The 27,563-nt window shown below is 39.2% G+C and overlaps 1 protein-coding gene across 2 annotated transcripts in view; it reads right to left on the bottom strand.

The window, feature by feature from the left end:
- Window positions 1-27,563, bottom strand: part of LOC132104571 (sucrase-isomaltase, intestinal-like) — a 75,622-nt gene that overhangs the window by 22,531 nt on the left and 25,528 nt on the right. For both annotated transcript variants that reach the window (XM_059510138.1, XM_059510137.1), the window contains exons 11-26: window positions 25,368-25,499; window positions 25,136-25,252; window positions 24,800-24,913; window positions 24,569-24,653; window positions 24,366-24,483; window positions 23,913-24,084; window positions 22,745-22,861; window positions 21,360-21,514; window positions 21,194-21,278; window positions 20,666-20,722; window positions 19,058-19,182; window positions 18,812-18,900; window positions 1,386-1,435; window positions 726-899; window positions 480-629; window positions 156-359 (exon numbers count right to left, since the gene is read on the bottom strand). In XM_059510138.1, coding sequence (XP_059366121.1) covers window positions 156-359; window positions 480-629; window positions 726-899; window positions 1,386-1,435; window positions 18,812-18,900; window positions 19,058-19,182; window positions 20,666-20,722; window positions 21,194-21,278; window positions 21,360-21,514; window positions 22,745-22,861; window positions 23,913-24,084; window positions 24,366-24,483; window positions 24,569-24,653; window positions 24,800-24,913; window positions 25,136-25,252; window positions 25,368-25,499 — 1,944 coding nt within the window. The remainder of the gene's footprint in view (window positions 1-155; window positions 360-479; window positions 630-725; window positions 900-1,385; window positions 1,436-18,811; window positions 18,901-19,057; window positions 19,183-20,665; window positions 20,723-21,193; window positions 21,279-21,359; window positions 21,515-22,744; window positions 22,862-23,912; window positions 24,085-24,365; window positions 24,484-24,568; window positions 24,654-24,799; window positions 24,914-25,135; window positions 25,253-25,367; window positions 25,500-27,563) is intronic.

A 27,563-nucleotide genomic window follows, 5' to 3' on the forward strand; every position in this document is an offset into this window, starting at 1 on the left:
TAATTCTTAAAAAAAGGATGACACTATTGACACCAAGGTTATGGCCACTTTAACAAAGTACATTTTAAATGCAATTTAAGTAACTTTGGATAAATACTTTGCTTTATTTAAACTGTATATTTAGTCACTAAGGTAATCATACATAAAAAAAACACCTTCCAACGAAGGCTTTTGCCACTCAGATATGTGATTTCCACACGGAGCTTGTTGAGGTCTCGAGATTGAGAACGTTGACTTGGGAAAGCCGTATTGCGCTCTATATCTACAGTGATGCCACTCGCCGTTTCAACCACGTTGCCGGTGATGTAGCCGTGGGTGTCAGGGTAATAACACCAGGGCTCATTGGGAACATTTGAAGGCTATTAAAGACAATAAAAACACTTTGAACAGATTTGTTAAATCATACTATAACAGTAACAGGAAATACCACAGTCTTTGTGTATGCACGGATCAGATATTGAACATCTTCTCTCTCTGACCTCCCAGATGCAGCCACGGGCTTCACATTTGGCCTGATCAGAACCCGCTTCAGGATGACAATCGAAGTGCCTTGAGTTTCTGCGTTTGTCCTGCCAATTGACGGTGTAGTCCTTCCCCAGTTCCAGCTCCAGGTTGCTCAGGTACAACACCTAGCAGATCATAGACACCCAATGATATAAAATCTGTCAAATTGGAGAGAAAACAGTTTCACATTGACTTTGCTGGTGGATAGAAAACTCCTTTACCTTCCTGGTAGAATCGTAGTTAACCTGGGACTCAGTCAGAGCATTAGTAGTGGTGCCATCTGACACAAGCACAGAGACTGGAGCTCCGGTCACTCCCATTATGGTGATGTTCTCAAACTTCAAGTTGTTTGGATCTATGTAGCCATTGTGGGTGACATGCATTGTCAAGACATCCTGATCCAGGAGAAAAAACATCAGATATTACAACAGATTTTTTTTTTAAATTATAAAAAATTATTAAAATTGTGCTTTTTGGACATACAATGTAATGCCATCTAAAAACTAACAATCAGAAATGTGACATTAGGACAGCAGTTCTCAATTCCAGTCCTCGCGCCCCCTTGCTCTGCACATTTTGTATGTTTCTCTTATCGCTTCTAATGTTTGTACTACCCGACCACAAGTGCCCTGCGAAGTGGACATCGCAGATATTCTGCCATGATTCCAAACTTATATGTTCCATTCAAAGTGCATTGAAGTGTGCGAGACATTAATTTAAACTGTATTTATTTACAGAGGTATATGATGTCACACTTCTCAGTGTGTGAAGACATGAATGAAATCCATGAATGAATGTTCCGAAGTGAAGTAAACTTCAACAGATTTCTGCTGGGGGTCGCGAGGACTGGATTTGAGAACCACTGCATTAGGATAACATACATTAGCCACGGAAAACTGGTAATGAATGTAGGAGCCGGATGAAACAGAATCTAAGAAAAAGAGAAATATTAGTTAAGAGAAAAGTCAACTTTATGTGCTTGTCAAAGAAGTGTAATTATTTATTTTGTTGTTTTAAAGAAACCTTGGCTTGAAAAAGCCTTGCCTGAAAGTTTGAAACAAATTTGAGAAGCTTAAAGATTAAACTGAACTGTTGAAATTGTTACACCAAATACACAAAATAATGATCTTTAAAAAAAACATCATATGACCCCTTTTATTAAAGCCATGTGGTAGAGACAGTTAGCAAAGAAACAATAGAGCATGTTTTAATGAAATGTAAAAAAATATTAAATAGAAAGGTAAAAAAAAATATTAAGGAAGTAAGCAATATGGGTGTTAAATGGGTTAATTTATCAAGCCTTTTGAAAGAGCATGCAGAATAAGGTAAAATATATAGTTCTATTGTTAAATACAACTCACATACTGACAAGCCTTCCTCAAACACCTATGTTCACAAATAACAATGATTTTCGCAAAAATTATTAATTATCAATTGATAATTTGTTATTATTTTGGTCTAGTGAAAATAATAATATGGGCTGCAAGGAAATAATGAATAAAAAGGGCAGCTCTGCTGTGAGTGTAGGCATGTTTCAACCCAGTAACAATGACAACACACCGTTCCTCGCAGCCAGAAAACAGAACGAGTTCAGTTCAGCTGGAGGGGGCTGGGGTTTTTTGAGGTAGTTCTGTATAGCTTGTGGGGGTCGAGATAAAGGTGTGAATTTCTTGCTCTTTCATATTCAAATGGGCAGAACAGGTTTTAGGACATTGGTTTTAGACATTGGTTTTAGAACAACTTTAAAGAAAGGTTTTGATCCACTTCAAGATGTTGACTAATGTATAGCGCAATAAAGTTTATTAGAAATTATAACTTAATTTCAGAGGAAATTGCCAAAAAAAAAAAAAAAAAAAAAACTCGCATTAGGGCTGGGCGATGGCATAAAAAAAAAATCCCTGATTTATTTCACAAAAAATCCGATTTACGATTTATATAGATTTTTTTGCCTTCCTACTTAAAATCAATATCATTTACCAGTCAAATTTATAACTGAGACAAGATGATAAAAAGCAGTACTTATTACCTTAATGATGGACTTTTATTTCATTTTATTTATAATTTTTTTAATACTAGTCCATCATGCATCTAACCATCCACTCGGTGTTAAGAGCTGTTCAGATTAAAACTGGCAACTCCGCAGTGAGTCAGTGTCATGGACGGAGGAAAGAGCAAGTGTAATTATATTTTCCTTTCAGTCGGTCACTCTCTATGTTACGTTAGAAAGAGACTGACGAATGGGGTCTTGCCCGACAGCCCATCACCTTTGAGTGGTAAAACAACAAGCCAATGGTACATGGAGTACCTTGGTCTGCGGAATTTGCATCACGAGCTCCGCCCCACTGTGCGGGTATATAAGGAGCAGCATGAGCAATTCGCACTCAAGCTTTCGCTTTCGAGCCGAGCACATTGCTTGCTACTTTCATAAAATGTTTACATACTGAGTTTTTACAAGCGAGTCAGCTGGTGTTGGTGTGACAGCGTGATTCAGCGGTTCGTCTGGGCTTCCTGCATTTATCTCCTGTGTCCTCAGAGCACCTCTGTATGGCGTGGTGGTCCCAAGCTTCCCTCCAAGACCTGTAAGTTCTCATCCACACTTGTGGCCAAGGCTTACAGAACTGCGGGTCCCTGCTCGCCATGGCCACCCTTCAGGTCTACCAGGGGCAGTGCTGACCCAGGGGTTTTGCAGGAAGCGCACTGCTACCGAACTCGATCTCCGGGCGACGAAGGTTACTGTGCACTCCTTGGTTCAGGTGATTTCCACTTTGGTGGTCCAGGAGTGCCACCTATGGCTAGACCTGGCAGACATGAGGGAGTCTGATCGGACTAAGCTCCTCAACTCCCCGGTCTCCCAGGCTGGCCTCTTCGGTGACGCAGTGGAAAATTTTCTCTGCCACCCAGAAGCAGTCTGAGGCCATCAAAGAATCCTGCCCTGGTGGTCTGCTGTTGTCTCCACACTGCCACTGGTGCAGCCACCTCTGACTGCTAATTGCCGAGGACACCCCCCTGCGGTCTCCTTCACTCCCACTCAGCCACAGCAGCAGCCTTCACCATGGCCACAGCGAGGAGACAAGGAGCCTGTCTCTGCCTCTAAACCTGCCAAGCATCAGTCCAAGCGGCGTTCCTGAAAGTTCTCCCATTTGGGTTGGCCCTGTGTCTTCACGAAGGTCGCGGAGGGAGCCCTGGCTCCTCTCATGGAATGAGGTGTCTGTATCTTCAACTACCTCGACAACTGGCTGATTCTAGCTCAGTCTCGAGCGCGGTTGTGCGAGCACAGGGATCTGGCTCTCAGACACCTCACCTGTCTGGGTCTTCTGGTCAACTGGGAAAAGAGCAAACTCTCTCCTCTGTGCAGAGGATCTCTTTTCTCAGTATGGAAATAGACTCAGTTACATGTTTGCACAGCTTACAAATGAGCGCGCGCAGCCACTGTTGAGTTGCCTGAGACAATTCAAGGGCAAGAGAGCGGTTCCACTGAAACTGTTTCAGAGGTTCCTGGGGCATATGGCATCTGCAGTGGCAGTCATACTGAAGGTTACTGAAGGCAGCAGTCCTGCCCCGGGGAATGGAGACTCCACCCACAGTCAGTTCAGCTGATTTGGAAATGCTTCAGAGATGCTCAGGTAGACCTGTATGCCTCTCCAGAAAATTCCCACTACCAGTTGTTTTACTCCCTGACCGAGGGCACCCTTGGCATGGATGCTCTGGTGCACAGCTGGCCGCTGGGCCTGCACAAGTATGTGTTTCCCCCAGACCCCTGGAGATGCCCAATCGGGTCAGTGCTTTCCTTTCTTCAGGAAGGGTTGGAACAAAGCCTGTCTCCTTCCACCCTGAAGGTCTATGTGGCCGCCATTTTCGGCTCACCATGACCCTGTTCATGGTAAGACTCTCGGGAAGCATGAGGTGATCATCAGGTCCCTGAGAGGGGCCAGGAGGCTCAATCTGCCTCGCCCTGACATTGAGGGCGGCAGTGGCTCAGTGGTTCATGTAGGTTGTCTACAAACCGGAAGGTTGGTGGTTCAATCCCCGGCTCCACCTGACCAACTGTTGAGGCGTCCTTGAGTAAAACACCTAACCCCAGCTGCTCCCGATGAGCACCTTGAATGGCTGACACCGCAGTCGGTGTGTGAGTGAATGGGTGAATGTGAGGCAACTTGTAAAGCGCTTTGGATGGCCATGGGGTCTGGTGAAAGCGCTATATAAATGCAGTCCATTTACCACTCCATGGACTGGATGTGTGTGCTATTTCCCTCAGATGAGTTCCTCAGTTCCTCAGCGCCTCCCTCTCATGCATGTGCATTAATAATTTTCTCACAAACACTTGAATATGAATAATAATTCACATTTTTCATATACAAAGTAAATATTTTTTTTTTTACATGCAATTATCCATAATTAAACCAAACAAGATTTGTAATGAAAATAAAATATGTAGACAAATAAGAATAAATGCGGCACGTGCATTCAGCATCATGAGCGCCAAGCAAATCTTGCACTGATATTTTAAGGAATATTATACAGACCTGCATTTAAATGCGGCTGCAATTTATTTATTTATTTTATTTTTACATTACTTAAATTATATGAAAGCAAGTAAAGACGACTCCATTTAAAACCACTGAAGCTGTCAATTAATGAAGCTATTTTTAACAATGTGTGCATTTTGTTGATTATAATGTGAGAACTTGAGTTTATACGTGAAGACGTTTTATTAATCAGTCCATTCTTTAGAGTTTCAGTGATTTAGCTAAATTGTACAGGTTTAATTTATTTGTTTCTTGTTTTAATTAGGCCTGAATAACAGGAGTGAAATTATACAGTGCCTCACGTTTTACTAAAATAAAAGAAAATAATTTATAAAACATGCAAGCCTAGCCCACTGTAGGCTACCACTTCTAATTCTCAGATGCAAAGTAAACCACAATTTCTTTTGAATAATATAACAATTAATATTATACAAGTAATACGGAACACTATTTAAATGTGTAAAATCTAAAATATGGTGTAGAGAAAATAGAAGCAGCACTGGCTCATAGGCTTGACATTTATCCTGCTTGAATTCATTCTAAGAAACGCTCATATCTTTAAGTACTAAACTTTCATCTGTAAAAATACTGTAGGCTAGTTATAATGTAATATTCATTTTATTTTCCCCAACTGCAGTCAAATATAACACATTGGTGAGGCAAAATTGACGTCTATTTGTGAAAATGTGCTTTGATGAGCTATTTGAAAACTTGTGGTTAAAGCACCACTCAGTGGTCAAAAGCTGCAAATGCACTTTGCAGACACAGAACCACCATTTTGGATGGCCACCTACTGTATTAGTTGTTTACTAGTGCTTCACACTTCTGTCCAATTGGTGGTGGTAAATGCACCAGAAGTTGGTTTGCCATCCACCAAATGGTATTAGAAGGAGAAGAAGAAAAGAGTTAGTAATGGCAAGCAGCAGTAGCCAGCATGGCTCACCTGCTGCTGAACACATTGTTCTGTGTCCTGGTTGGGAAATGTGCCATTTCAAACCCAGTCTAAAGTTTTTTTTTTTTCAAAGTGTACATTGCTGATGTTTTTTTTGCAGAGGTGTTACATGTATGTATGTATGCCCTATGCTTGCATTGATGCTAATAGTTTAATACCTTGTATTTGTATGCATTTAGGAGGACTCTTTATTGGTGAGGTCACCACATTATGGTCCAGTTTTAATATGGATTTAAAGTTATTTGTGACGCGAGACCATAGTCTGGACTATTTTTGATTGTTCCTGTTTAGGAAGTGTCTGGCGTTTGAGAGCTGTACCTTGTTTTCATTACAAAAGCTTGGATTATTAATTTGCTATCAGTCTTTTTTGCTATCAACTTCAGCTATGGACAGTGTTTGGAAACTGATGTACAACTTTAACATGACGAAATCCTACGATCTTACATTTATTTTTTGTACTTTTGTGTATTTGTATTTTTAGCTGTATGTAGCTGCATTAACATTAATTAAATGTTTTCTTTTTTGTATTTAATAAATCCATTGATTTGAAATCCCTTTGACTACTGTACAATGTTGAGAATATAGATATTACTTATGGTGTGCCTGCATCCATTTCAGATGTGTATAACTTTTATCCCAAAGACTTAAGTTATAGTATATGAAAAGTATTTAAAATGAAACCGATATATTGTTGTAGATCGGGGAGCCCAACCCTGTTCCTGGAGATCTACCTTCCTGCAGAATTCAGCTCCAACCCTGATTAAACCACAGCTGAACCAATTGATTAGGACCACCCCAAGTATAGGTCTCTGCAGGGAAGTAATGGGAGTAACCAGATCAGGGTGTTTTAGACCATGATACCTGATTGGCTGACGTCATAGTGATGTTAGGTTTAGGGGTGGGGTTAGATAAGGGGGATCATTTTGATTGCATGATTTTGAAACACCCAGCAGTTTGAAAGCACCCACAAAGTCATAAACACCCACTTTTGCTCTGCAGAGACCTTAGTCTCGATGCTAACGACCTATACTTGTCTGAAGGAGCGCTTGATAATTACAGACAGGTGTGTTTGATCAGGGTTGGAACTGAACTCTGTAGGAAGGTAGACCTCCAGGGCCAGGATTAGGCACCCCTGTTATAGATTAAGAGGGCTTTTAAACTGGGCTCTTTCATAGTCTTTCACACTTAACAGTAGTATCAAACCCAGGTGCGTTTGCAGTATGGTGACCATATGTGCCGGTCATACGGGACACGTCCCCGCCAGGATTTTAATAATGCCCAAAACATCCAGAGCAGTTTGACCAATAACCTGCAGGTATTGTACATAATCGACCAATCGTGGGGCTGCGTGTGAGAAGGTGAGATCCAGAGGGAACGATCAAAGCGATGCAAATATGCGCACGTGTTTGTTCGTTCGATTGACTTGAAGCGTCGCTGTGCACAAATCCCCCCCAAAAAAAGTGCGCCACAATGCTTCAAGTCAAACAAACGAATAACCACGTGAAAGTGATTCGAAAGCATAAGGAGCCGTCTGCTCTGCTCTTTATAGCTCTCATGAATGTTACACAATGATCAACCTGCACAGTGCAAATATCCAAAACCTGGATATTTTAGGCAATATGAAAATGCTGGCTGGGACGTGTCCCGTATGAATGGCGCATGTGGTCACCCTAGTTTGCAGTCACCTTACGTCATCGCAAACGCACACGGAAAACGCATGAAGAACACAACGCGACTGAGCACAATTGTAATTTTTTTTGTTATTTTGGTGCTATTATGCACAGCATAATAATTAATTTTAATTTAGAATTTATTAATTTAATTTGGACTTTTAGGAGTGTGTGGAATCAACCTCAGCTCTCTCGTGTGTTGAGGAAACAATGATATCGACAGTGTTACACATGCGTGGGATACTTTACTTCCTGAACAAGTGTGCACCTGAGTCCGTGTTGCTTGCACATTCACACGAATCGCGCCACAGTTCGGGAGCAACCGAACTCAGACCACCTTCTCCAGGTAGTCTTGGATTCGGTACCCCAGTGCGCACCAGGGTCCGTTGACAGCATTGACATTAGCGATTTTTTATGCGAACCGTGCCCCATTCCGCACTAAACTGCCAGTGTGAAAGCCCCCTAATAGTTTGGGCATAGCGAGGGTTTCCTGGGGGCTAAGTGAGGGCTGCTCGTGCAGGGCCAGCACTAAGGGGCCAACGTTTTGCCAATAAGTAAAATCTCAGAGGCCCTGCATTGGCAGCCCACTGGGGGCCCTTAGGCTAGCCCTAAGTGGGCCCGTAAAGGGCCAGATTTGTTTGCAGGGATAGTATGAATTAACATGTTAGCATGATTAATTCAAAGGTATACTTCCGGCTGTGCTACTGTTCGGACGTTCTAGCTTACTGCTCTGTGCTTTGCTTCTTATTTCTGTACTTTTCTGATTTTTGGCACAAACCCTAAAACTAAAAACTCGTTGGGACTGGAATAATACTACAAAAAGAAAACTTTGCCTCCCACTGCCAGCAGCTTACATTCCGGAGACGGCAAAACAACTGCCTACATTCAAACAGAAGAGAGAAAAAAATGCCTCCTGTTGGATCTACTTGTTGCATGAACTGCTGCAAACTTCTACAAAGGATTGTAATTCTTGAAACAAAGTTATTTGCTGGACTTCCAAAACAGAGGGAACACTTAGCAGACCGTCGTCATGGACCCTGTCAGCATACAGCCAGTGAGTCCCATGAATCTTCTGAATCTCAACAGTTTATACCAAGTGTAGAGGAACAAGCCGAAACTGATCACCACACTAATTGATGGCAGAAACAGGGAGCAAGAACCAAAGGAACACGAAACATAAGATTGTCACGAGTTTCTCGTATTGCTGCCGTAGCTTCCTCTACCCCAGATTCGACTATGACAAGGCTTGTGAATACTGGCATTCAACCACCCCCTATACATCTTGAGAACAGATTTGAAGCATTAATGAATGTGGGTGAGGAATCCCCAAATGTGATTAAACATCTATTGGATCAGCCAATAGCTAACACCGCTACTAACAGGTGCTCAAGGATGAGCAGACAGTGGCATTCAGCTCAGAGCGCAGCCGAGCCAAGGACTCTGATAGTGGGTGACTCTATTATCAGAAACATCCGTATCAGGACTACAGCAAAATGCTGCCTTCCTCAAGCAACGGTCTCTGATGTGAACAAGGAACTTCAGAACATTCAGATGAAGCACAAGACTGCAAACCGAATCATCATCCATGTGGGGAAGAATGATATTCGGAAAGAGCAGTCAGAACTCCTTAAGAAGGACTTCAGTGAACTCTTTGAAACACTTCGAAGACTTAAAGTTCAGTCGTTCATCAGTGGACCACTCCCAGCAAGGGGAACAAATATGTTTTCACGGTTGCTTGGGCTGAACACATGGCTACAAAGATCTTGTAATATAAAAGGAGTGAATTTCATTGACAACTTCAATCTTTTCTGGGGCCATAGACAATTGTTTAAACCGGATGGCCTCCACCCAAACAAACTTGGTGCTAGAGTGTTTAAGGACAATATCTACTTTTCCCTCCGTCATCCTTCAGCAGAGTGTGTCAATCCATTCAGCACACACACACTGGGTCCGAGTCATCATGTGGTTGACATATCCCACAAGGACACTGATAACACCATGCAGCCAAAACAAGCACTGCTGATAGACACTATCCCGACTGAGCCCTGCCCACAGAGCTCCTCACAGACTGACTGTGATGTAGCAAAACAGCTACAAGATTCAGCACCCAGGGATGACTTTCTGGAAAACAGCCAGGGAAGACAGGACAACATATCACAGCCACTGGAAACACCAGAGACACAGCCCATCTCACCAGACACATTATCCCTTTCTCCAGCATCTCCATTTCTGTGCTTTTCATAGAAAATGGAGGAATTGGTGTATGCTGGGACTAAACTCTCTCACTCATTTGCTGCAAGCCCGCAGATATCAACAAAAAAACAGCGGGCCCAACAATCACCAAAGCCTGTGGTCCCTTCTCCTGCGAGAGCTCTTCGACCACTGCCTCAACGCCAGGGCCCAAACCCTCTTTCTGCTGAAGGTGAACCAAAAGCAACTGATAGCAGCTCTCAGTGATATGTGTGATATATGAACCCAGTGTGCCTGTAGCTTTCTCGATTTCAGTTTTATCACGTGATAGAAAGTCTAAGCCCATCTCAAGCCGAAGGGCAAACTCATCTAATCTGTGGCCTATTATGCATCAAACTAAGATTGATGTAAAGACACAAAGCACAGCCATCAAGTTAGCATCTTTAAACATTCGCTTACTAAAAAATAAATAATTTCTAATCAATGACTTTATAACCACAAACAATCTGGATTTTATGTTTCTAAACGAAACATGGCTTGAAGACAGCAGCAATGCAACAGTCCTTAATGAAGCAGCCCCTCCTAACTTCACCTACATGAGCGTCTGCAGGACTGTTAGGAGAGGTGGGGTGTAGCTGCTCTATTTAAAGATGTCTATCAATGCAAGCAAGTGTCATTTGGTCAGTACTTGTCTTTTGAATATCTAGGGATTGTGCTGAAAGGTGCTCCATGCATTCTGTTTATTATTTACAGGCCTCCAAAATACTCTCCAGCATTTGTTGAAGAGGTCACAGAAATGTTATCAATGATTTCCTCAGAGTTTGACTGTTTTGCTATTGCAGGGGATTTTAATGTTCACATAGATAATGCAGAAAACAAAACTACAAAAGAAATGATAACGGTTCTAAACACTTTTGACCTGATTCAGCATGTGCATGGACCCACACACAAAGGTGGACACACTCTAGACTTAATCATCAGTAGGGGTCTAAACATTTTATCCATTGTTATTAAGGACATAGCACTATCTGATCACTTCTGTATTTTCTTTGATATTTTGATGTCTGCTACAACTGTATCTAGATCTGTCTCTGTCAGAAGGAGATGCTTTAACGAGAACACAAGTGTACTATTTATGGAAGCTATATCTTTAACATCAAGCATTTCTGCAGACTCTGTTGATACTCTCCTTGTTTCATTCAACTCAAAAGTTAAGAATGTTATTGATGATATTGCTCCAACAATAGTCAGTGAGAAAACAAACAGACAGAAATCAGTTTGGAGAAGATCAACAGCAGTTCAGACTATGAAAAGACAATGCAGAAAAGCCGAGCGGATGTGGCGGAAGACAAAACTTGAAATTCACTATAGCATCTACAAAGACAGCCTTCATGCTTTTAATGTGAAATTAGCCACAGCTAGACAGAATTTCTTCTCAAACCTTATAAATAGTAACTTAAATAACACTCGTACTCTTTTTGCCACTGTTGAGAGACTGACAACACCCCCCCCCCCCCAAGTCAGATTCCCAGTGAAATGCTCTCAGACAGCAAATGCAATGAGTTTGCATCCTTCTTTTCTGAGAAGATCATCAATATCAGGAAGGCGATTGGCACATCCTCAAGAAATGCAGAGGTCAGACAGATTAGGCCACAATATCCTGTTTGTTAGGTCACTTCCTGTTTGTTGTTGGCGGCTGTACTGCGTTTGAGCTCCGTCACTATATTCTTTTCATTGACTATTTTTAACTCAAAAATCAATTGTATACATCATCGTTTCCGTTTATATAACGTGTGAATATATCCTCTATTGTATTCTACAACAAAAACAATCAGAGCGCCTCGCTATCACTAGTTTTATTTTGATCTCCCGGGTCCGCTATTAGCTTTTAGCCCATTAGCATCAGCGGCGTGGTTGCAGCTAACTGCGCTAACATTGCTAATACTCTATTCACACACATTACCACTGCTGTACTCACTGTTACTTGCTTTAATGGCGGATGAATGTCTCCACTCTGTGCAACTCGAGCTCGAGGCCGTAGGAAAGCAGATTCGCGACCTGGAGGTGAGGCAGGCCCAGCTGAGAGAGCGGAGAACCGCGCTGGAATCATCCCGGGCTGACGCTCACAAGTCCGGGGTAAGTATACAGCGATCTGTTAACAGTCCCACCACGTCTACTCCGTGTGTTTCTCTGCACAGGCCCGGTGCACCCAGGACGCGATCTTCCCAGATGTCCTTCACTGTGACGCCGGGACACCACGGACCCTGGGTGCATCCACAGCGGAGGACGCGAGCCGGGTCCCGGGCGACGACTTCTCCCCCTCCTGCCTTCGACATCTCCATCCGGAACCGCTTCGCTCCCCTCCGCGAGACAGGACGCGACGCTGTGATCATCGGAGACTCCATCGTCCGACACGTAAGTGCTACGTTAGCCGAAGGTAAAGTGCACACTCATTGTTTGCCTGGTGCTCGTGTTCTCGATGTTTCTGCGCAGATACCCGCGATCCTGAAGGTCGACGAGAGCCCCAGAGCGGTCGTGCTTCACGCCGGGGTTAACGACACCACGCTGCGGCAGACGGAGACGCTGAAGAGGGACTTCAGCAGCCTGATCGAGACGGTTCGCAGCACGAAGCCCGCGGCGACGATCGTCGTGTCAGGACCACTGCCCACGTATCGACGAGGACACGAAAGGTTCAGTAGACTTTTTGCTTTAAATGAATGGTTGTTGTCATGGTGTAAAGAACAGAAACTGCTATTTGTTAATAACTGGAATCTTTTCTGGGAGCGTCCTAGGCTGTTTCGCGCTGATGGATTACACCCCAGCAGAATCGGAGCGGAGCTGCTCTCTGACAACATCTCCAGGACACTTCGCTCCATGTGACTAGTAAGACAATTCTCTAATAACTATTATGATGAGTTTTGTTCCACCCGCTTAAATGATAAAAGTACTTGTGCTGTAAAAACTATTAAGACTGTGTCTGTTCCCCGAATAGTGAGGTCAAAATATAATGTAGGATCTAGAAAAAATCTTATCGTAATTAAACCAGAAAAATGTAAAGTAAATGAACAAAAACAATTTTTAAAGTTTGGGCTCATAAATATTAGATCACTCACACCCAAAGCAGTTATTGTAAATGAAATGATCACAGAAAATAGTTTTGATGTACTCTGCTTGACTGAAACCTGGCTAAAACCAAATGATTATTTTGGTCTAAATGAGTCTACTCCACCAAACTACTGTTATAAGCATGAGCCCCGTCAGACTGGTCGTGGAGGAGGTGTTGCAACAATATATAGTGATATTCTCAATGTTACCCAGAAAACAGGATACAGGTTTAACTCTTTTGAAATACTTCTGCTAAATGTTACACTGTCAGACATGCAAAAGAAATCTAATGTATCTCTTGCTCTGGCTACTGTGTATAGACCACCAGGGCCGTATACAGAATTCCTAAAAGAATTTGCAGATTTCCTCTCAGACCTTCTAGTTACAGTTGATAAGGCGCTAATCATGGGAGATTTTAATATTCACGTTGATAATGCAAATGATACATTAGGACTTGCGTTTACTGACCTAATAAACTCCTTTGGAGTCAAGCAAAATGTCACCGGGCCCACTCATCGTTTTAATCATACACTAGATCTAATTATATCGCATGGAATCGATCTTACTGCTATAGATATTGTACCCCAATGTGATGATGTTACAGACCATTTCCTTGTATCGTGCATGCTGCGTATAACTGATATTAACTATATGTCTCAGCATTACCGTCTGGGCAGAACTATTGTTCCAGCCACCAAAGACAGATTCGCAAATAACCTGCCTGATCTATCTCAACTGCTATTTGTACCCAAAAATACACATGAATTAGACGAAATTACTGACAACATGGGCACTATTTTCTCTAATACATTAGAAGCTGTTGCCCCCATCAAATTGAAAAAGGTTAGAGAAAAACGTACTGTGCCATGGTATAACAGTAATACTCACTCTCTCAAGAAAGTAACTCGTAGTCTTGAACGCAAATGGAGAAAAACTAACTTGGAAGTTTTTAAAATTGCATGGAAAAACAGTATGTCCAGCTATAGACAGGCTCTAAAAACTGCTAGGGCAGAGCATATCCACAAACTCATTGAAAATAACCAAAACAATCCAAGGTTTTTATTTAGCACAGTGGCTAAATTAACAAATTACCAGACGCCACCTGATTCAAATATTCCACCAACGTTAAATAGTAATGACTTTATGAATTTCTTCACTGATAAAATAGATAACATTAGAAATACAATAGCGAATGTAGATTCTACAGCGTCTAACACTTCAGTTATCATCCATCGCACCCAAAAATAAACTGCAGTGCTTTACAATTATAGGACAGGAAGAGCTAAATAAACTTATCACTGTATCTAAACCAACAACATGTTTATTAGATCCTGTACCCACTAAATTACTAAAAGAGCTGTTACCTGTAGCCGAAGAACCGCTTCTCAATATCATTAACTCGTCGTTATCTTTAGGTCACGTCCCAAAACCATTCAAGCTGGCGGTTATCAAGCCTCTTATTAAGAAACCAAAACTAGATCCTAGTGTACTGGCAAATTATAGGCCTATTTCAAATCTTCCATTTATGTCTAAAATTTTAGAAAAAGTTGTGTCTGCTCAATTGAGCACCTTCCTGCATAAAAATGATCTGTATGAAGAATTTCAGTCAGGTTTTAGGCCCCACCATAGCACAGAAACTGCACTTGTTAAAATTACAAATGACCTGCTTCTTGCGTCAGATCAAGGCTGCATCTCATTTCTAGTCTTACTTGATCTTAGTGCTGCGTTCGACACCATAGATCATGACATACTCATAGATCGATTACAAAACTATACAGGTATTCAAGGGCAGGCTCTAAGATGGTTTAGATCCTACCTGTCCGATCGCTACCATTTTGTTTACTTAAATGGGGTGTCATCTCATTTATCATCAGTAAAATATGGAGTGCCACAAGGATCCGTCCTAGGTCCCCTTCTATTTTCAATATACATGTTGCCCCTTGGTAATATCATTAGAAAATACGGAATTAGCTTCCACTGTTATGCTGATGATACTCAGCTATATATTTCAACGAGACCAGATGAAACTTCCCAATTATCTAAGCTAACAGAGTGTGTTAAAAATGTAAAAGATTGGATGACAAATAATTTTCTCCAATTAAATTCGGATAAGACAGAGATATTAATTATTGGACCAAAAAACACTACACAGAATCTTGTAGATTACAATCTGCAACTAGACGGATGTACTGTTACTTCCTCTACAGTCAGAAATCTGGGTGTTATATTAGACAGCAATTTGTCTTTTGAAAATCATATTTCCAATGTTACAAAAACCGCATTCTTCCATCTTAGAAACATTGCCAAGCTACGAAACATGTTATCTGTTTCTAATGCAGAAAAGCTAGTTCATGCATTCATGACCTCTAGACTGGACTATTGTAATGCACTTCTAGGTGGTTGTCCTGCTTCGTCAATAAACAAGCTACAGGTAGTCCAAAATGCAGCAGCTAGAGTCCTTACCAGGTCAAGAAAATATGATCATATTACCCCAATTTTACAGTCTCTGCACTGGCTACCTATTAAGTTCCGTATCTGTTACAAATTATCATTACTTACCTATAAGGCCCTAAATGGTTTAGCTCCTGCGTACCTAACTAGCCTTCTACCACGCTACAACCCATCACGCACCCTAAGGTCACAAAACGCTGGACTTTTGGTAGTTCCTAGGATAGCAAAGTCCACTAAAGGAGGTAGAGCTTTTTCACATTTGGCTCCCAAACTCTGGAATAGCCTTCCTGATAATGTTCGGGGTTCAGACACACTCTCTCTGTTTAAATCTAGATTAAAAACGCATCTCTTTCGCCAAGCATTCGAATAATGTATCTCTTAAATTGTGAGTGTAGTTGCATCTGCATTTTTATTCTTTAGCTTGGGTTAAACTAATTTTACTTTGTTGGATCAGCAGCTATGCTAATGATGTCTCTATTTTGTTTCTATGTTTTGCCACGGGATTTACATCCCGTGGTAACTAGGATTTACACAAGCTCCAGTCTGGATCCAGAACACCTGAGAAGAGATGATGCTGACCCTCAGAGGACCCCAGATGATGCTAACCTTGAATCAACAAACAGAACTAACAATTATTGCTACATGTGTGACTGCATCCTATAATTACTATTAATTAATAATATTGATAGTTCATCATCTAGCTGACTACGTCTTGTATTATTATTATTATTTTTATTTTTCTAAAATCCTGTCAAACGTGCACAAACTACTAGCTACTACTAAATATTGTAGAAACATAATTTTCTGTAAAGTTGCTTTGTAATGATTTGTATTGTAAAAAGCGCTATACAAATAAACTTGAATTGAATTGAATATCAAAAAGATACTATGTCTATTTTTGAAGAAATTGATAGCAAAATTCTGGAAGACATAGTGAAGCACCTAAAATCGTCAACCTGCTATCTTGACACACTTCCCACATCTTTTTTCAAAAGTGTGCTTAACTGCTTAGAAGCAGATCTTTTAGAAGTGCTGAATGCCTCACTTCTTTCTGGGACATTTCCAAACTCCTTAAAAACTGCAGTTGTTAAGCCCCTCCTGAAAAAGAGCAATCTTGATAACACCATTTTGAGCAATTTTAGACCAATATCTAATCTTCCTTTTATAGGCAAAATTATAGAAAAGCAAGTTTTTAATCAGCTGAACAAATACTTAAACTCAAATGGGTACCTGGATAATTTTCAATCTGGTTTTCAACCGCATCACAGCACAGAGACAGCACTCATTAAGATGATAGTGGTAAATGGACTGGACTGCATTCATATAGCGCTTTCAACAGACCACATGGCCATCCAAAGCGCTTTACAAGTTGCCTCACATTCACTCATTCATACACCGACTGCGGTGATATGATCATGATAAATGATATTCGCTTAAATTGTGACTCTGGCAAAATATCGGTGCTGGTATTGCTAGATCCCAGTGCTGCGTTTGACACTGTCGATCATAACATACTACTAGAGAGACTGAAAAACTGGGTCGGGCTTTCTGGGATGGTACTCAAATGGTTCAGGTCATACTTAGAAGGGAGAGGCTATTATGTGAGTCAAGGAGAGCATAAGTCTAAGTGGACATCCATGACATGCGGAGTCCCACAAGGGACAATTCTTGCACCGCTCTTGTTTAGCCTGTATATGCTCCCACTAAGTCAAATAATGAGAAAGAACCAAATTGCCTATCACAGCTATGCTGATGATACCCAGATTTACCTATCCTTATCTCCAAATGACTACAGCCCCATTGACTCCCTCTGCCAATGCATTGATGAAATTAATAGTTGGATGTGCCAGAACTTTCTTCAGTTAAACAAGGAAAAAACTGAAGTCATTGCATTTGGAAACAAAGATGAAGTTCTCAAGGTGAATGCATACTTTGACTCTAGGGGTCAAACAACTAAAAATCAAGTCAGGAATCTTGGTGTGATTCTGGAGACCAACCTTAGTTTCAGTAGTCATGTCAAAGCAGTAACTAAATCAGCATACTATCATCTAAAAACATTGCAAGAATTAGATGTTTTGTTTCCAGCCAAGACTTGGAGAAACTTGTTCATGCCTTTATCACCAGCAGGGTGGACTATTGTAATGGGCTCCTCACCGGCCTTCCCAAAAAGACCATTAGACAGCTGCAGCTCATCCAGAACGCTGCTGCCAGGATTCTGACTAGAACCAGAAAATCTGAGCATATCACACCAGTCCTCAGGTCCTTACACTGGCTTCCAGTTACATTTAGGATTGATTTTAAAGTACTTTTACTCGTATATAAGTCACTAAATGACCTAGGACCGAAATATATTTCAGATATGCTCACTGAATATAAACCTAACAGAGCACTCAGATCATTAGGATCGAGTCAGTTAGAACTACCAAGGGTTCACACAAAACAAGGGGAGTCCTCCTTTAGTTACTATGCTGCCCGCAGTTGGAATCAGCTTCCAGAATAGATCAGATGTGCTAAAACACTAGTCACATTTAAATCTAGACTTGAAACTCATCTGTTTAGCTGTGCGTTTATTGAATGAGCACTGTGCAATGTCCGAACTAATTGCACTATATTTTCACTGTTTTTATTTTTTTTATTTTATGTAAAATCATTTTCATTTTCAACGGTTTTAAATTCATTTTAAAAAAGGAATTTTTTTTATAATTTAATTTTTTTTTAAATTGCTTGTTTTATTCTTGTTATTATTTTTCTTCTTTATTATTTTCCTTTCTTTTATGTAAAGCACTTTGAATTACCTTTGTTTACAAAATGTGCTATATACATAAACTTGCCTTGCTTTAAAATCCAGCTAGCATTATATAGCATTTTGCTAGCGTGAGTAAGCATGGATTAAGGTGGTTAGCTTTTGACATTGCTAACATGATTACCATGAATTAGCCTGTTGCTAGCATGATTTAGCAAAGAATTAACATGTTGCTAGCTTGTTTTTGACATTGCTAGCATGATTACCATGAATTAGCATGTTCTTAGCATAATTTAACATGCTCCAAGCATGTTTTAAAATGTTTCTAGAATTAATTAGTATGATGCTAGCATGTTTTAACATGTTTTAAATTAGAAAGTTAACAATGAAAATTTAACATTAAAATTAATAAAGATGAAAAAAAAATACTGTAAGAAATGTATTGCTCATTGTTTAAGTCAGTCAAAAGAGTAACTACTGTTAACTAATTGAACCTCAATGTAAAATGTTACCACATTTAGTTCTGACCAAAAGTAACAATAAAAAATAAAACCATAGTATAAAATCTGTTATTCTGACAATCTTGCTATTGAGTCCTGTATAATGTAAATTTTTGTTTCTGATGGTGAAGTGAACAACTTTAAATTGATAGCAAGTTCCTCCAAAATACCTCGAGACTCTCCGTCATCCCAAAATAGCTCTCCTGATGCAGCATTGTTGTCATCGAGAGCGATGATCAGTCTCATGGGATGTTGTCGACTGAGGGGATACAAACGTACCGAAAATCAAGAGAAGACACAAAACAGATCCTTTTAAGTCGGGATTCTTGTTTGTGGCCACTTTTAAGCATTAAAGATGATATGTGTTTTAGGGGAAATCTACAGGCAGCTCTTCTTTTTTGGAGTCCCATCATTACCTGTATGTAGTGGTGACATCTGGCCTTTGTGCGGGCAGAATGGCTCCGCCTCTCAGGTGTAAACCAAGTTTATCAGCAGGCAGGTTCAAGTTAACTTTTTCTTTGCGATCGGTAATCCGTTCCTCCTGTAAATCAAACCAAAAATTGCATTGTCATACACACTCAAGAAAAGAAAAGATGAAAAGATTTAAACAACATACCTATTCTGACATGTACTGTATGCATTAAAATATATAAAGAATAAGTGAGCATACTAAAATTAGTTGTATTTTAAATTATTTAAAAAGTCTTGCTGTCAAATGGGTAAAACCTAGGATAGATAGTTTAAAAATGTGAAATTACAAGTAATTATTATTTGGGGTATAAGTAAATATTGTTTTTATATGTCATAAATAGATTGTTGAAAATATGCATGAAAAGATTGCTATACTGAATGACATTTTAGTGGGTGTCTTCTGCAAATCAGGGTAAAAATGTCAAACAATTTACTTACAATTTATAACAGGACACATTCTAATGTTTTGAGAAAAAAACAACAACAACCAAGACCAATTTAAAGCTGTATTACACTAATTGTTTTAATGCTTGAAAAACCTTTTTTGCCTTTGACCCTTATATATGGGTCAATGACACGACATTATTGACTTTTCTTTTTTGTTGTGTCCATTTGTTTTAATTAAATTAAAAAGGGTTCAAATTTAAAAGTAAATGTAAAAAGTACATCACTTGGATTCATTCTCTTTTTTGAAGACCGAGTCTAAAATAGCTGTTTTTAATTCATTTTGAGAGAATATTTAGGGGATGATTGCAAAAATGTCAATGTGGTGTAACCATAAAAACTTCACACCAAACAACATATCTTGTTGAAAAAAGATGAAATTCTCAATAAAAAAACTAAAACAAAATATTATAGGTAAATTATATTATTTAGGTTTGTTTATATGGTTAATCATCATCCTAAACCAGGGAAATGTGACTAAATTGGCTCCTAACAAAAAGGCTTGTATTATAAGTTACCATTTACACCATTTGACATTTTATATTTAAATCAAATTTGACAGGCATTATCATAGACACCTATGTAAGCACATGAGAATTTGAGAATTTATTGATTTAGAATTTCACCTTTTTTAAATAAGATCAACTATTTGGTGTGAAGTATTTACGGTTACACCACATTGACATTTTTGTAATCGTCCCCCAAATAATCTCTCAAAATGAATTCAAACTAGACATGTTAGACTTGAAGATTTTAACCCTTTTAAGTTTAATGAAACAATATGGACACACAAAAAATAAATGTCATGTCATTAACCCATATTGCTGTCAAACGATTAATCGCGATTAATCACATCCAAAATAAAAAAAAATTATATATATAACATTAATTACATGAATATAAATATATACATGTAAATACCTGTAAATATTTCAAAATATATACACTGTATGTGTCTGCTTTTATATATACATAATAAATATACACAGTACACACACATTTACTATATAAACAAATACTTTTATCTTGGATGTGATTAATCGTGAGATATATATATGCACACATAACATTCTGCCATTATTTACTGTGGCTTGAGAGGATGGTCTTACCTTCTCAAAGTCATACCAGATGGCATCTGGAATGTAGGCCTCCACATATTCAACACCCTGAAACAAACAAACTGGAAAATTTGCTAAACATAATGATAAACATTATTTTGATAGTTTAGTAATTAAGATTATTCATTAAAATAACAGGTAGACCATCATGGGTCATGGGTGGTCATTTTTCAGAAAGATAAGGTCCTCCTGTCATGGCTTTTCAGGAGTCAGAAAGAGAGAATATTCGAGAGATATAGGAGTGTAAGAAGCCGACATAAAGAGAATCAGCAAATTCCAAGGGAATTATGTTTCTTGGTCCCCATAAGGAAATGAGCTTATGAATCATAAAAATGTATCTTTTCTAAAAAACATAAAAATGCTGAGTTTTCTGTGAAGGGTTGTTTAAGTTGTAGGGTTGGTGTAGGGGGATAGAATATACGGTTTGTACAGTGTAAAAACCATATGTGCCCATGAAAACATAGAAACCCAACAAGTGTGTGTGTGTGTGTGTGTGTGTGTGTGTGTGTGCTCACTCACAGGATCCAACACAGGTGTGATGAGAAGATGTGCTCCCCATAAGAACTGGTTGTGCACTCCCCAGGTTTCACTGTCGGAATAGAACCTGCAGAATGGGAAAATATTCTTAAAAAGCAGGTGAGGCTGAAACTGTTACACTGCTGTTTGGAAATATTCACAAACTCACTCGTGCATCATGGGACGCAATACAGTCTCTCCATTGACATGGGCCTTGTAGAAAAGAGTGTAGAGGTATGGCAAGAGGGTGTATCGGATGTTCAGGTAATGCTTGGAGGTTTTCACCAAGAGAGAGTCAGCACCATATGATGCAGGATCCTGGTCCTGTTAGAAAGGCACAGAAGAAATTCTGATAATATGTTCATCATAGTGGAGACAGTGATGGAATGATTGTTCTCTGACTAAAAGGTCAAATCGTACTCATCTAATTTAATCAATATCATAATTTTCCATTCATCTTCAATTGCCTTCTCAAACTCTCACTGCGGAGGTCTGATTGCTCCTCTAACACCAATCTCACAATAATGATTTGAAAAAATAAACCTTCTACAAATAGCATTCAAAAAGAGAGGACACATTTGTAACACACTGCCTAGCAACATGCTTCATACACTTCGTGACTGGGTGGTTATGGGTGTTTAAAGTCACCTTAAAATAATACAAATTTAAAATTCTTATTTTTTTAATGTAAAACTGTAGAGTTTATTATAAATAATTTATCTGTGCATTTCATTATTTTATACAAAATTAATTTGCCCTAGTAATCTTTAATCAAAAACGTTAACCTCCCCTCCCCTCTAAATGACTCATCTTCTCTTCCGGTCACATGCTAAGGATTAAGGGTGGATCTAGTGACGTGAGGGTAAATGCTGGGGGAAGCTGATGCTTCACTTTATAGAAATCAATACATTGATCAGTGCTGACGCAAGCATGGGGAGTACACTACCCTTAAAAATGTAAAGGATATAAGGATATCACCACAATTTTACTCTTAGAACATGACTTAAGATGGAGGATGTGCTCAGTTATTCAGTTAGTCTCTCTCGCACGCTGTTACGTATGTTTTGTGTCATTGATTGTACTTGTCATCATCTTCCTCAATAAATAATAAAATTTCTTCATGCTAGGGTGTCACCGGTGGATCCAGTGGAGAGAAATCCTCCCACAACTAACTACAAAATGGCATTCAGATCTGCCTCAATTTTGTTAGCAACAGCCCAACTTCCAATAATTCAATGTCACCTTTATTTATATAGCGCTTTAAACAAAATACATTGCGTCAAAGCAACTGAACAACATTCATTAGGAAAACAGTGTCAATAATGCAAAAATGATAGTTAAAGGCAGTTCATCATTGGATTCAGTTATGTCATCTCTGTTCAGTTAAATAGTGTCTGTGCATTTAAATAGTGTCTGTGCAATCAATTCCTGAAGGACGAAATCAAGTCCTTTCATTTCAGATGTCATTTCCCTCGGATAGACATCACAGTAGAGAAAAAAGACAATGACTACTTCCGATTGATGCTGACTTTATGGAATAGCACAGGCACACACCTTGAACCCTTGCGCGTTGTGGTTACGGCTGAAGGGGTAGAACGCACCGACTTGCATCCAACGTCTGCAAAGCTCCTCTGACGAGTCATCAAAGAACCCACAGATGTCTGCGCCAATCTGCAGAAAAACATCATGAGATTCAGATTCTCTCCAGAGGAGGAAAAAAAAAAATCACTCTTTATTATTTCAAATGATTCTCTAAAATCTAGACAATTAAATAAAGATCAAATGGGGATTCAAGACTTTTATATATGGAAAAAGACACCAGTAATCTGGCAAATGTCTCCATAGACAATCAAATTAGATCAAAATTGTGCAAATAAAAACATCAAATATGAAGTCAGACGAAACTGTCTGATTTGTGATTTAACATTTCATAAGCAATTCATATATCTTTTTACAAGGTGGCTAATTTATTTTATACATAGGCACCAATATGAAACAAAGATGGATCAGTAATTTCCTTTAAATTTAAAGGTGATCTGTATTGTTTTTTCAGTTGTGGAAGTCTGATGTTAGTTTGAGAGCATGCATATTATAGGTGAAAACAAACATGCTTCCAAAGTGAACGGAATATGCTTTTGAGTGCAAACTGAGTACATGTACAGTAAATGAACATACTTTCCAGAATGCCAAAAATTCACAAAAAAAATTTTTTAAATTGATTTTATGAAGTATTCTTATTTGTTGAGATCGTGAATTGGTGGGTTTTTGTTAAATGTGAGCCAAATCATCACAATTAAAAGAACCAAAGACTTGTGCATTTATTTAAAACACGACTTTCACAATTTGAGTTGAATTACTGAAATAAATTAACTTTTCTATGACATTCTAATTTATTGAGATGTACCTGTATGTATAACACTCATAGAAAGTTGCTAACAAGGCATCTACCTATACATATCTATGCTTTTTAAGGTTAACATATGTGGTCTTATGGTCTGGTCAAATCATTTAATGTTTGTTTGCAGAGGATTACAAGGCTAAAAATCAGTTGAAACTGTCATTATGTCTGACAGCTAAGTCCATTGAGTCCAAATGCCCACTAAATTTCCTATTGGAACTCGAACATAACCAAAGTCTTTATCTAAATGCCTCTCAGTGGCTGGTGTCTACCATCCATTACCCATGTTGCAAAAGATATTTTACTTGGAGTCAAACCACTTACGTAAGGGACTCCAAAGAGGTTAAACTCCAACATGCCAGGTATCGCCCACTTAATATCATTCCAGTTGGCGGCATTGTCACCCAACCAGTGCCCAGCATACTTGCCCACCCCGGGGAAGGATGAACGGGTAAAAACCATGGAACGGTTTGTCTTAAACACTTCTCTCGATGCCCTGGAAGCAGAAACATAATATTAGAGCAATGGGTAACTCTGGCACCACAATAAAATGACATCCAGGAGGGTGTTGGGAAGACACAAGGGTGGCCTAAATAAGCATAGTTTAGCCGATTGAGAGAAGGGTGTTGAGGAACAAATGATATTGCTATCCACTTGTAAATACAACATTGTTGTAATGTCAATTTGTGTGAATCATTCTGACAAGACTCAAAAGCAGCATCAGTCAATCACAAAAGAGATTATTTGGATTCAAAGTGTGGAAAAACTGACACGTACTTCTCAGTGGCCAGGGCCATCGAGTACCCATAGAGACTGTGGACATCATAGTGGTTTCCCCATTTGTGTTTAGCATCCATACATAAGGTCTTACTGTACATCAGATTATCAAGGATACCTATAGAGTCAAATGGAAATTAAGAGGATGGATGGTTATGCATCTGCTATGAATAAATCCAGCTGTTGATTCATTTCAAACTCACGTGGAATGAATGGAGGATAGTTGAGTTTGTTCTCAACGCAGCCTTTGCTGCTTCCCTGTACAAAATTGGCCACCTCATTCATGTCCTTAAGGGGAAAAAAGTTTTAAATATTTTGTGGTGTATATTGTACTCTAGAGGAGATGTTTATCAAGCTAATAAATATTGTGTTATGTAGTATTGATTTGGAAGATCAGTTAAAAATGATAGGGCTCATCTCTGCGGGTCACTCACAATCCAGATAGCATCATGTTTGACTTCTTTGTGGAAACGTGAAATTTCATCAACCCACCAATCAACACAAGCCTGGTTAGTGTAGTCTGGAAACACGGTTTCCCCTGGCCAGACCTGTGACATGTGAGAGTTATGTTTAACAATAAGTCTTTTGTTCCTACGATTTTCTGTGGCCACATCAGTGTAAAAAAAAAAAAAATTACTAAGACCAACATCATGGAAATCATTGAAGTTCAGTTATTGTTATGAAGAAGAACCACCAGTTATCAATCCCAAACCATACTGACAATTAATCATTATAATGCCACAATCAGGAGTATCTTTGGAGGATCTTACCTCTCCTATCAGAGGTGTGTTCCCGTCTGGTTCAGTGACCCAAACTTTAGCTGCATGTCCCCGGTCAAATGCTTCATAAGGTCCATTTAGCCTTTTACCTGTGGACACAGCAGGATCCTACCAGGAAGAAAATGTTTTGAGGTGGTCAAGGGGGTGAAATGTAGGACTTTCAGTTTTAGAAACTTCAAAACCCATTAAACTGTGCACTTCAGCATGAAAATCAAAGGCTCACCAATATGACAATGTATTTCTGCCCTTTCTCATGCATGTAGTCAGCAAACTGAGGCAACTCCTTAAATTTCTCCATATCATAGGTGAAGATCTTTTTGTCCTCCATGTAGTCGATATCAGTGTACTGGACATCCTGAAACACAAAACAGTTATGGTTCAGCTGAAAGTCAATCCTTTTCTCATTAATATCATGTTTCACTTCAACGTTTAATTATGGAAGTTGCACTCTTAAACATGCTAATCTAGACATTCTGATTCAAACCACCCACTGCAAGCGGGACTCGAACCTGGGCCCATCTGCATGGGATTCGGGTGCTCTAACAAGGAGGCTAAAGAACTCAGTATCCAGCATCAATCGCTAGAGTGGCTCTTGAACACTGAGGTTAAAAGCACCAGCAGCATGCTAATTCATGCTAGCAATATGCTAACAACATATTAAATCATGCTAGCAAAGTGAACACATACTAACAGCATGCCAATTAATGCTAAATCATGTTAGCAATGTGCAAAATTATACTAGCAACATGCTATTTCATGTGAACAATAAAGCATTTTATAACCATGCTTATGCTGCATTCAAGCCACCACATAATTTCTTTAATATCGAGATGACAACATGTGAAGTTGTAGAGAGGAAACCCAAGGTCTAGCTAGGACCAAGGAAACAGAACCGGAGCACACAACGTTTTTAATAATTTATTAATAAAAAAAAAAAACCGACTAACTTTTCGACGCTCATGCGTCTTCTTCAGAGTCAAACAATGAATGGCAACATACAGATTTTATAGCATTGAAGTTCAAATCATTGGCCACAAGCCTAGATGGGTGTGGTACATCACTTAATTAATCATAATTAGGCACTCGGGTGTAAAACAGTGTGAATTATAAAAAACATGAGAGGCCCAGTTCCTGCCTAATTATGAGTAATTAATTTATGTACCACACCCATCTAGGCTTGTGGCCAATGATTTGAACTTCAATGCTATAAAATCTGTATGTTGCCATTCATTGTTTGACTCTGAAGAAGATGCATGAGCATCGAAACGTTAGTCATTTTCTATTAATAAATTATTAATAAAAATGTTGTGTGCTCTGTTTCCTTGGTCCTAGCTAGACCTTGGGTTTCCTCTCTTGAACATTGTGTCCTGTTCCGTGAGCACCAACCAGGCTGAAGCACAAGTGACTCCCTTCTATATAACATGTGAAGTTATATTAAGAACCATTCATGTCCTTGGACTGGGAATTATGTGTTTCTATGGCACTGCTATCAGTGTCTAAATGAATCTGTAGTGGTCAGGTGGTATAAAGACCACATGGTTTCAAAAAACAGCCAGTTTACAAACTTTAATCTACTAGGACGTAAATACTTGTTACGTGCCAGAATCTCATGGTTACAGTAATTACGACATACAAAATATTTCTTAAATCTATCCATGCTATCATTATCATTATATAATTCATGCTATCAATATGTTAAATCATGCTATTGGCATGCTAATTTATGTGAACAAAGTATTAAATCGTGTTAACAATATGGTAAAACATGCTAGCAAAATGCAACTCATGTTAGCAATGTGTGCTAAAATCTGCTAATTCCTGCTAGCAGAGTCAAGTCACCTTTATTTACACTCCGCTTCTTCCAATACAGATTGTTTCAAAGCAGCTTTACAGTGGTATCAGAAAATGCTGCATTGTCAAATGCTAGTAGTGTTAAAAAACATGCAAGCAAAAGGAACATGCTAATTCATGCTAGCAATGTTTTTTTTTTTTTAAGTTAAAGCTTATTAAACTTTCAAACCTTCATACGGGTTTCTACAAACTTTTATATCTAGTTTTCAGGTTGTTTGTTTCTCTCTTCCTGCGCTATTACACTGAAATCAGATCCGTCAGCCTCTTTTCATCCGTTCTTATTCTGATTCTAATATTGCTTAACTATGGTCTGTTTAGTTTTTTTTGAATGCTTGACTTCCAACAGCCATTAGCAAATGGTGAGATTCTCCTATCAGTAGCCAATTTTTTTTATTCTAATCAGGTGATGCAATATCCTGACATGCAAATGCCCTCTTTGTTAAAAAAAAAAATAGAGCCCCACCATAAGGTGTTAAACGCTTCTAAATGCATGCACAAGTGTGGAGTTATTTTTTATGAATCGGTAAACTTTGCTCCAGGCTCTTGATCGTGGATTTGAATTGCTGGG

The sequence above is a fragment of the Carassius carassius genome, chromosome 25 (assembly GCF_963082965.1).
Source record: "Carassius carassius chromosome 25, fCarCar2.1, whole genome shotgun sequence".
NCBI classification, from domain to species: domain Eukaryota; kingdom Metazoa; phylum Chordata; class Actinopteri; order Cypriniformes; family Cyprinidae; genus Carassius; species Carassius carassius.